We start from the raw sequence: 11,624 nt of genomic DNA, 5'->3' as shown, positions 1-11,624 counted from the left end.
CACCCAGTTCTGGGACAGTGTAGACATGTTGGTCTTTTGACTGTTTGCTGCTTGACCCTTCTGTAACAAAATGTGTTTGGATAAAAAATATGGAGCCTGCCATTGTTGATTTTTTGGGGGGGGGTTTTTTGAAAGGGCCATAGACCTCATCTTGTCTGATTTTATTTACTGCATTCGTCTTTCATGTTATTGACTTATTAGGTAGTGAAGAAAGGGTCAGTATGACCGAGTATTGGCCTATATCTTTTGAAAACAATTTTACTAATGTCTGCTCCCATTTTTCTGTCCTGACAAGGTTCACTTTATAAATAGAAGAAAAAAAGCTGACAATTTGCCTGTTTTTTGTTTTTATTGCAGACTAAAGCCAATCTTGTAACGCCACGTAATGGGGAGCCACTGATTGCTGCGATTCAGGACTTTCTAACAGGTAAGTAGCATTTGAGCCCTAAAGCAATAAAAGCAGATCAGTGGCTGCAGGTTTGAGTGCTATCTGAGCCTAAGGTATAACTTCTAAAACCAATTATGAATGGAATGGAGTGCAGCAGGGTTTAAAGATTTTCTGTGCATTCAAGGGTTTCTGAGACCACATTGAGGAGATCTCAATGATGAGATAAGTAGCCTTACAATTGGCAGCATATACCAGCCAAGGGAAAACTGCATTGGTAAAGCGTGACTGATAGCAAGTTTAAGCTCACCAGCAGGAATAGATGGACACAACATTGTTACTTAAGTAAACTTCTTGCAGAAGTTAAAAAAAAGTATGTGTGTATGTATATATTATTTACCCACACATCACAAACGTCACAAAGCTGGAATTTGAAACTGCCTGTAATTCAAGGCTAACATACAATGAAGCTTGATCAGGTGTGGGGAGCACAGAACCAAGACCCCATAGGACAAAGTAATATGGCCTAATGAGTAATATTTCACCCTATTGCCTTCAGTTTAACCGGTTTAGGTTTGGAGAAAGCCGTCACTTTTAACATGCAATGTCTGGTGCCAGGTGTAAAACATGGTGAGATCTGTAATAGAATAGACTACCCGACTGAGAGCGTTATTAGCTCCTATGATTGCTTTGTATGTTTGTAAAGAAACCAAGAAATTGTAGATAATTGAATGGAACAGGTGGGTGCAAACACTTCCCATATGATGTTCCAATATTTTAGTTTTATACATTGCCAGAACAAATTAAACTGTAGTTTTATCAATACAAAGATGAAGTCAAATGCCTTCAGTAACCTCCCCAGTCATCAGACCAAAATATCATAACATCTTCCATAGAAAGTTTTAAAGCAGAATAGGAAGTATATTTCTACCTCTTTTATCACTCAACAAAATGGAGGTATTCCTTTTCCCTGTTAAGCTTTGACATCATGTTGTTGGGTGTTTACATTTTGTCTACTTTTTGTATGCATGTATTTTAACGCTGATATGTGACCCTGTTAAATACTTTCAGTTCTTTATTATAATCAGTTGACTTCTCTGCACTAAATGTTATCTTTATTCAATTCCTCTTTTAGCTGCCTATCTCCTTACGCTGAAAGACTCTTTTTTTGACCGTGCCAATGCATGTCAGATCATTGCATCTATTTTGGTGGGAAAAGATGAGAAAATTAAAGTTCGTCTACCACATCCAGTTATTCTTAGGGTATGTGTAACTTATAAAAAGTTAAGGGGCCTGACAAGTATTGAATATTCACTTGTGGTGTCAGCTGGTGCTTTGACAAGTTTACTTACTTTGCGTTTTTCCCCACTTTCCCAGCCTGTCACGTTATGGACTGGAAAGCAGATCTTTAGCATTATCCTGCAACCAAGTGTGGATAGTCCAGTCCGTGCTAATCTAAGGACCAAGGGCAAGCAGTACTGCGGTAAAGGGGAAGATCTATGCCACAATGATTCTTGTAAGCTTTTTTTTTTTGTATGGTACAGCTTTTTGGTCAGGGTTAACAATACTACTTTTGTTCTTAAAGTACAACTAAAGGCTCCTGTATGACCGCCTAAACAAGTATCCAATCCTAACACTATGTGATGTGCTAGCAGAGAGAACAGAAGACTTCATCTACCTTTCCTCGCTGAGCCAAATTTCCTTTGTTTGTGTTTCACACTTTCCCCTCCCAGACACTGCAGCTCACATTAGAAGTGTTAGCAACAGGCTGGGCAGGACCAGGAGTGGCCAGGTACTGAATGACCAGCTACATCATTTTTCATCCCACTGTAGTGCACGCAGGCACAGCATACATGAGAGGGGCAACTCTGCTCAGATTGTTAATTGCCACTTCCTTTACAGGAAGGTGCTTTAGGTGGACTTCGCTGTCAGTCTTCTTAGTCCCCCAAATACCTGTTGAGCCTAAGTGCAGATGCACTTATAATTAAACATATTTTGTTTTCAATAGGAGTCCATAGTTTTACTTTTAAGCTAATCTCCAAAATATGAAAAAAGTAATGCATTGTGTATTCCTTTCAATTTCATAAAACTTATTTTAAATTTAGGTAGGGTAAACACTGGAATATGCTTTATCAGCCTGTACCTCCATCCATAGCAAAACTCACGCTGGGGAAGGAAGGAACAGCACTAGGAGCCACTCAAGCTCTGCTGCATGTACATGTACTGCCAAGAGGAGAGAGCAGCGTGAGCAGATTTTATCAGTGTGTTTCTGCTCCTTCAGACTCCAGTTAGCAGAGGGGGGCGAAACCACTGTATTCATTAAGTCTAACAAGAGAAAGTAGTGTTGCCCCCTTCACTGATGCTGTCTGGCATGGCAGCACCAATATTGTTAAGTAGTCTTTCCTGACGGCACATAAAACACAGTAGGCATGACACATAGACTTGAGAATAATATAGGAGTTAGTTGCAGACCCTGTTCACAAAATGCTGGTTCCCAGGCTTCAATATGGTGAGTTAACAAATATGTAGATCGCTATGTTGGTGAAAAGTCCTGATGTACATACTACTTCTGGGTCAGTAACTGCCAAGTATTTATCTAAAAGGCTAACTTAACAGCTGGGGAACTAGCATTATAAGAAAGGGAGCTCGGCATTGGAAACCTTGACTAGTTTCCTTTTAGTTTCAGCTCTGGTCTTCCCCTGTAGCTGTTGTGGTCTTTTTTTTTTTTTTCTCAGGAACTTTCTCCCTGTACAAAAACTAAAATAAGTCAAACTTGAGGACTATTTTCACTTTTCTAAAAAAATAGTAGTACAAAGTTATTCACGATTATTAGTCTGATGCATGTTTTTTTTTCTACAGATGTGACCATTCAGAACAGCGAACTAATGTGTGGTACCATGGACAAAGGGACTCTGGGTTCTGGCTCAAAGAATAATATTTTCTACATACTCCTGCGAGACTGGGGACAGCTTGAAGCTGCCAATGCCATGTCACGTCTGGCAAGATTGGCACCTGCTTATCTGTGTGAGTGATGCATACTCATAGTAATAGATAATATATAAATAAAACAATTCAAATAGCAGTGGAATGTATACCTTTAGGGTTATGTTACTGTGTGTGGTTTTCAAATTCCTTGCAAACGCAAAGCTATTTGTATGCACACCAGTTCTGTCTTGGCAAACATCACTGCAGATCATTGCTTTGTCACTTTTTAGATTTATTCTTGCATCCCCCCCCAACAGAACCCTAGTCTCCTCCTATTGAAGAGGGCATCAACCTTAAAATGTCAAAGATGTGCTATCATATAAGGAACATCTAGAAATGTTAATTGTGCCTAAGCAGTACTCTGGAAAAAAAAAAAAAATAGCCTCATAACTGTGTCTGAAGTTTAAAATTCGGTGATGACACCACTGTACTTCTCATGTGCTTGCTAGAGGCAAGTCCCTGCCTCTACTAAGATCACCACCTTAACACAGACACCGTGCCTAACAAGGCTATGTAAGTTGGTAATAGAGGCTAGGTTAGCTGCAAGAAGACCACAGGCAATATATGTGACTAGTCCTTTTTCCTCTGACTTTTTTTAAGTACCGCTTTCCAGAGTTCAGTTCTTCTTTAAGCCTATTATGGAACTTGAAAACATTATAGGTGAAAACTCATTCTGCAGATGGTTTTAGTGGGGGTATTTAATCTAATACTGTAACATGTTTCCCTTTTGGATCCCTACAAAATAAAGCACAGGTCCTCATTTTGCATGGCAGCCTAGAAAAACAGGTAGCATTTATCCCTGGGCTGCACAACCGTTGCTATCCCACAAGCATCGGAATATCTATCACCTGGCGTCCTGGCTAATTCCATGTTAGTCATACAACATTCAGTTTTTGGCCAAGTGTGATCTGAAAGTAGGTCATCTGTAAAAGCAGGGGCTTTTGGAAAGCATGGACACTAAAAAGAATGCCTGTGTAATATTTGGGTCTGTAACCTTTACACTTCAGTCTTTCTCTTCTCTCGCTGTTTATTTGCTTTCAGTGAGACAAGAGGGTGTTCAGGAAGACCCTGAAAGCTAGAAAAAGGTTTTTAAAAAAAGAGGGGTTGTCTCTAAAATAATGCACATTCTTTGCTGTATTTCTAAATGTTAAGGTGGTGCTACTGTTGTTAATTATTGATCTAGGGATCCAAAGTGAAATATGTAGTCCTCCATTTCTGAGATTGCTTTGAAAATTCTAGTTCCTTGGCTGTACCTTGGTGCAATGCTTCGTCACTGACTTTGAACAAATAGTCAGAACTCCCAATCTGTTAAGTTATTTACGTTAATGATTCGCTCATTGCGTAGATGTGACATCCACTACATCTGGCCTAGAAGCACAGCATTTATTTCTGCTTTTCAGTATTGGTTTTGAGACCACCCCAACAATGTATTTCATACCATGTTGTCACCAACTAGGACCAAGTCAAAGACCCTCTGGCCACTTAGACAGGCCATCATGTCATCCCTGAAATTCTACCTAGTAAAGCATATTGTTCATATCTAAAGCAGGAAGCAATGCAGTTTGGGAGCAACCCCTTTCCCTGCCCCCCAGCTTTCAGCGTACTGGATTCCTCTGACCTACGTTATACAACTGATGGGAATAGTGTAGTTCCATATTCTTTAGCAGCAGATGTGAAGTAAGAAAAACCATGCGTGCAATAGCACTCTAGTGCTCTGTTTGGGAAGAGGTGGAATGGTTAACCACCTCGGGTTCTTGTCATTCCTTTGGTGGACTAAGCCATCTCCCTGGTTGCTATCCTGAAGGAGGATTTATTCATACTATATGTAAAACATTTTTCGATTCGATTTTGAAAGGTTGTTTTATAAGACGCTAAAATACATGTAATATCTCTTCTTGTAGCAAATCGAGGCTTCTCTATTGGAATTGGAGATGTCACTCCAGGTCAGGGTCTGTTAAGAGCTAAACAGGAACTTTTAGATGCCGGCTACAAGAAGTGTGATGAATACATCGAGGCTCTAAACACTGGAAAACTCCAGCAACAACCTGGCTGCAGTGCAGAGGAGACTCTAGAGGTAGCAACTGCTCTATTTACTTCTGTGTAAAATGTATTTTCATGTATTTTACCTACGGACCCTACCTATTCTATTTATTGCCACTTGTTGCTGGTCCCAAACTTTGTCAGGCCCTAAGATCACCATTTGATAATGGGTATTATTATTTTTAGTAAACGCTTATAATATTTAACCCCTTCGTGACGGAAGACGTACACTGTACGTCCCGCCACAAAGGGACCAAATGACTCATTTGCTGCACTAGAAGGCTGGTAACTGCTGAGAATCAGCGGTTATCATTCATTAATGGATGACTAAGTTTAGAGGCATCCATTAATGAAAGGGTTAACTTTTTTCAGACACCCGATACCTGAAGAGTCACAGCAGAGCCGGCAAACATGCCGGCTTTTGACGGCATTCTGACAGCTTGTATAGATCGAGAGATTCGCTACTTGAGGCCCCAGTCTGGATGCGGCCTACCTTGTCCTGGTTACCTAGGCCTCTCTTGGGGTGGGGGACGGGTGCTGTTTCAGTCCCCAGCGGCCGCCTGTTCAGGGCGGCCTCATCCGCGGCCGCCATCTTGCATATGGGCAACTTTGCCCTTTCGTTACGTCACTTCCGCCCGGGCTTCCTATAGCCTCGGGCGGACGGGGAGGGCATTCCTTTCGGCTCATGGACGCCGTGGATGGAGGTCACAGCGGCAGAGCTTCTCTCTGGGCCGGGACAAACGCAGGGGGTCGTGAGTTGCTGGGGGTCCCTCTCCCTTGTTTGGTGGTCTCTGGTCTGTGGGTGGGTACCGCATTGTCCCTGGAAGCTTTTTCTTCTGTCATGGCTGGGTTCGTGATGCGCATGGAGCGCGCCTTGACGCAGCGCCCTCCTAGGAAGCGGGCCCTGCCTTTGCCGTCCCCTGCCTTGTCAGGGGAGTTCGAAGAGGAGGGGGAACTGCCCACGCCATCACCTCATCCTGATCCGGGTGATTCCTCACATCCTGATTCTGCCAGTGAGGATGAGGCTGCGTCTACGCTCCTGGTCCAGGAACGTGAGACGGTTTCAGCGCTGCTCCGCGCTGTCGGGGAGACCCTTAAAATTGAGGATGTTGCCAGCACTTCCACGCTGCCGCATGTGCAGTTTGGTACGCATAAGGGCAGGCTTTCCGCCAAGGCGTTTCCTTACATCTCCTTTTTTGATGAATGTATTTAGAAGGAGTGGAAACGGCCTTCCAAGTCCTTTGGGCTGTGGCACTTTTGCGGTCCCTGTTCTCTGTCTCGGGCGCTCTCATGCGTCCGTTCTTGGCTTCGGCCTTGGTCTCTCAGACTCTGAGTGGGCTAAAATGTTACATCAGGGTCTTGCGGAGGGAAACGTCTCCCCCGCCTTTGTGGAATTGACGGACCAGTTGGTTCAGGGCCTTCGTTATGTCTGTAATTCGGCCTTGGATGCGGCGCCCTTGGTGTCCAGGGTGTCGGTGTCAGCGGTGACACTTCGCCATTTGCTCTGGTTTAAGTGCTGGTCGGCAGACCAGACTTCCCAGAAGGCTCTTGAAGAGTTGCCCTTTCCTGGGGATCGTCTGTTTTGGTTCCACCTTGGATGGATTCGCCTCTCTCTCTCCTTCATTGGTCGGCCCGGCTCCAGGGTCTGGCGGTCCGGGTCCAGTTGGACACCGCCACTTAGGTGGCGTACGTCAACCACCAGGCGGCACAACCAGTGTGGCCGTGGGTCGAGAGGTGTTCGGGATTCTGTCCTGGGCGGAACATCGACTTCTTGCTCTCTCAGCGCTCTACATCCCGGGAGTGGACAATTGGCAGGCCGATTACCTCAGTCGACGGTGGATCCGGGGGGGTGATCTCGTGGGGCCGCCCCTACGCTGTAATTGGTCTTTAGTTTTGTGCCTAGCGTCCTCCTCCTGCAGGTGGCAATATTACCCTACCATTCTACGATCTGTTGCCTGTGTCCTTCAATGAACGGAGAGAAAAGGATTTTACGGTGAGTACAAAAATCCTACTAAGTTTTAAAAAAAAGTGAAAAGTATAAAAAAATAGTAAAAAGTGTTTAAAAAATTAGTGTAAAAAAAAAAGGGACAAATAAATGTATTTATTGCATTTTTTTTTTTTTTAGCTGTGCTGGTTTTGTAAAAAAAAATACTACAAATCAAAACTGGGAAAAGTGTTTTTTTAAGGTTTTTTTTTTTTTCCTCTTTTTTTTTATATTTTATTTGTCCTAAGTGAGGCGTTAGACACACATATGTGATATAAATATGTAGCCCTATCGGTCCTCTAAAAAACAATATATAATATGTGTGGGTGCACTTTGTAAGAAAGTATATTACTGACGTGGAAGAATCACACAGCAAAAATGTCAAAAGTGTGTCAGTCATTTACGAACAGAAACGAAAAACAAGCTCAGTCATGAAGGGGTTAAAGTGGATCTAAACCTAGTCACAGGTCTCATATCTTTTAACATGACAAAGTAATTTTTATCCTTTTAAAAACTGCAGATTTTGTAAGACTATTGGCAATTCTGCCATGAAGCGTCTTGTTAAAGCTCCTTGTTCAGGCTAAAAACCAGTCAAAAACATTTTTTTTTGCTATATATTGTGACATTCATCTTCCCTTCTCCGCCTCCATTCACAGTGGGCCTTAAAGAATACAAGAGGTTTTCTGACTGGAGGAAGAGAAGAGCGAGTCACCCATTAACGTCACTGTATTAGAGCCAGGACTGTAGCGTTCAATGCCAGACGTTTGGTGCTTACAGTAGTGTCTGGGGATTAGTAAAAGTAATAGTTTTGCCTATCGCAGCAGCATCTGCACATTGGACACCCATCATTACAGGTCATTTATTTTTACATAGCATTTTGTTTTTTCCCAAAGTTCAGCTTTAAATGGGTATAAAGTGACATTGCTCTGTTACAGTCTCCCAATTGCTCTACTGCATAGTTGCCCTGTTTGTGTGCTTTATTTGGTGGCTTGAAGCGGCCATACCAACATTTATTGCACAGATATGTTCCACAGTTGTCACCAACCGGAAGCCCACCCTAAGAAGTGACCAGGAAGTGAGTGCGAATTGAGAGGCTGTCACCAACAAAGGAGGAAGAAAGTTAAAGCCATGTTTTATAAAAGAAAGGAAAAATAAACATGGTTAAGAAAAAGGTGCTTTAGCAAACTAAATTCATCTATGACTTGCATTTTTAACCATTAGGATTTATATACTTTAACTGATGAAACACAAATAAGTTTTACAGACTTCAAAATTGCTTTCAAAATGTTTACTAGTTTTTTTTACTAGTAGAAACTAGAGTATTAGTTTTAAGAAAAAAGAACATGTGTTTTCTAGCCCTAGTATCCGGTAATGCCTGATGCTTCACAACCAGCTGTATTGCTTTGTGACCGAAGGATATTAAACGGCAACCTATATTTATAGTATATAGACTTTGGGTTTGTGAATCTGGTTCTACTGATTTCTTTCCCCAGGCTTTAATATTGCGTGAGCTATCAGTGATCAGAGACCATGCGGGAAGTGCCTGTCTGAGAGAGCTGGACAAGAGCAACAGTCCACTTATCATGGCCCTGTGTGGATCCAAAGGTACGCTCATACTTTAGGTCAGAGGCTCTCAGCCTTTGTTGACTTGTCCACTTTCATGTGTTTAGAGCTGAGAATTGGAAAACATTGGTTTTCTATGGTTTCCCCTCATTTTGTTTTTTTTTTTTTTCTTTTAATGATCTTCAAAAGAAATATTAAACATTGCAATTAAGTTATGTAAAAACTTGTGTGTAAAAAGTAGGGTTTTTTTGTGTTTACCTCCCGGCCAGCCGCTGTGTATACACGGCCTGCCGGGAGCTTCTTGGATGTAACTGGGCGTGTATACACGTCCTGTTACATCCGCCCGCTCGGGCGCGCGCGAGCGGGAAATCCCCGCTATTTGAAAAGAGGCAGCGATGCCCGTTAATATACAAGCGATCCGCCGGCTATAGAGCCGGCGGATCGCTTGTATGAAGCCCCGAGACGTGCACTCTCTGCTTCATCAGCTTCTTCAGACATATGTTCTGTTATGTGGGTTACACTGCGGAGGATTGTCCTTTTGATATTTAGTCAGCAACTGCTGGAGTGTAGCCAGGGGTATATATGACCTCCATTACAGTGGTTAGGAATAGGTATGTTCTGTGATGCATGCACTAGCAGATAATCGGTCATGTTTATGGACCACTGCTCCTTGGTGTTCTATATTTTATTAAATCCTGGAGATTGATTTGAAGTGCTTTGCTATAATCCCAACTCTGTGATCTGCTGTTACATGCTTTTGATGAGTTGACAGTCCTGTAATAGCTGGAAGTGGCCCTATGTTTTCTTCCTCTTCGCCGCCCCCCTCCCCCTCACACCTAAAAAACACTGTTGAGTTACTTGATTTCTTGTGGAATTTGTCAGTGAATGTTTGAATCACTGTGATATAAGGTCATTCATTTAGAAGTTCTGCTATTGCATTCAAGGCATTGCTTAATAGTTTGGGGCGATTTAGACATGGGAAATAAAGGTCAATTATATTCAGTATTACAGGCTTCTTACCAGCAGGGGCTTTATTAGCATGGATTTCCGTCTTTACAGGCATTCTGTGGACAGCTGTTCACTAAACTTGACAGCTCTGTTCAAGTATTCCTCATGGTAAAAAAAAGAAACTTCAAAGATATTTTACGGGAAATATGTTGATAATACAAAGTCCTGTGTGTTTCTTTGTGGAACAAAATGAATACCTGATAATTCCATTAACCAAGATCTTGATTTCCATTTCATTTAAGATATGTACCTCATTGACTCTTTTTTTTTTTTTTGTAGGTTCATTTATAAATATCTCTCAGATGATTGCCTGTGTGGGCCAGCAGGCTATCAGTGGTTCACGTGTGCCTGATGGCTTTGAGAACCGATCTCTGCCACATTTTGAAAAGCATTCAAAGGTTAGTTAAGTGTTAACCTTTTTATTACTTTACTGTTTGTGGGGTTTTTTAAATTTGTTTTCTGGTGTTTGCTATATCTGCTTCTTTCAGTCACAGTAACTAATTTTCACACTACTCTTAAGGTAAAAGTAAAACACATTTTCACTTTAATCCTGAACCCAGGAGCTGCTTGAGCTTTTTAGTCACTTATTTGCCATATAGTTTCCCTGCAGCAGCAAGTATATACAGCTACAGCTTACACAGAACTCTCTCCCTTTACCTGTGTGACAGTGCTGGGTGCCACACACAAAGCACCACCGCTGTCATGTCACTTCACTTTTCCACGTGTAGGGATCAGCAGGAGAGTGAAGGGAAGACAAGTTTAGGCTACTACATGGGCCACCATTACCGAGAAGCTAATGCTCTACCCTCAGTTTTGATCTAAAGGTTGATTTTATATTTAACCTAATCCCTACTGATTTCCATCCCCTTGCAAATTATAACCCATTTTGTACTTTACTTGGATCAGCTGGCAACCCAGTCCTGGAGCTGCGACCTATGCAAGTCGATGCCTTGGTGCTCTTTTCAGCTGGCGAGAGTCATTTGGTACTGCCCATATGTGGTTTATTCTCTATAGGCCTTACTGACAAAGCTATCAGCAGGCCTGCGGAGTGCTTTTTCATTAGGATTTATAGAGAAAAGCCAAGGATGCACAGCTCCTCCAGCCACAGATCTTGGGGCAGGTTACCTGCTGATTTTAAGGTACCTCAAATGAATCTCAAAGCATCACTCCATCAATGCTAAAATACCTTGCAAATCTAATTTCATCTTTACAGCTTCCAGCAGCCAAAGGGTTTGTGGCAAACAGTTTCTATTCAGGACTGACACCTACAGAATTTTTTTTCCATACCATGGCTGGAAGAGAGGGTTTGGTGGACACAGCTGTCAAGACAGCAGAGACTGGTTATATGCAGGTAAATCCACTATCTGTATTTTCCACTTATGCAGGTTTGACTCGATCTTTTTGTGTTTTTATTTTCCGCTGTAAATATGGTATTTACCAAAATCCTAAACGTGCTAATTGTTTACATGTCCAAAAATTGCAAGTAAAACACACTCTTACTGATTTATTAACCACTTCCGGGCCACAATACGTCCTATAGACGGCGGCCCGTTAAAGTGGTGATGGCTGTTAATGTACAAGCAAGATGTCTGTACAGCCGCCGGATCGTTTGTACCGTGCGGCGACAACCCCCCACCCCGCGGCCGCCGTTGTTTTCCC

General features: G+C 42.4%; 1 protein-coding gene across 1 annotated transcript in view; it reads left to right on the top strand.

The window, feature by feature from the left end:
• Window positions 1-345: 345 nt before the first annotated feature.
• Window positions 346-11,624, top strand: part of POLR3A (RNA polymerase III subunit A) — a gene marked incomplete at its 5' end in the record, with an annotated part of 31,132 nt that continues 19,853 nt past the window's right edge. The window contains 8 exons of the mRNA XM_018567388.1: window positions 346-427; window positions 1,521-1,648; window positions 1,763-1,901; window positions 3,245-3,409; window positions 5,272-5,444; window positions 8,888-8,999; window positions 10,245-10,363; window positions 11,179-11,316. Of these exons, the coding sequence (XP_018422890.1) occupies window positions 346-427; window positions 1,521-1,648; window positions 1,763-1,901; window positions 3,245-3,409; window positions 5,272-5,444; window positions 8,888-8,999; window positions 10,245-10,363; window positions 11,179-11,316 (1,056 nt within the window). The remainder of the gene's footprint in view (window positions 428-1,520; window positions 1,649-1,762; window positions 1,902-3,244; window positions 3,410-5,271; window positions 5,445-8,887; window positions 9,000-10,244; window positions 10,364-11,178; window positions 11,317-11,624) is intronic.

This window comes from Nanorana parkeri, unplaced genomic scaffold (genome assembly GCF_000935625.1).
Source record: "Nanorana parkeri isolate BGI_ZX_2015 unplaced genomic scaffold, ASM93562v1 scaffold1041, whole genome shotgun sequence".
Lineage (NCBI taxonomy): Eukaryota > Metazoa > Chordata > Amphibia > Anura > Dicroglossidae > Nanorana > Nanorana parkeri.
Note: the sequence above shows the minus strand (reverse complement) of the source record. Positions and strands in the feature narration are given on the sequence as shown.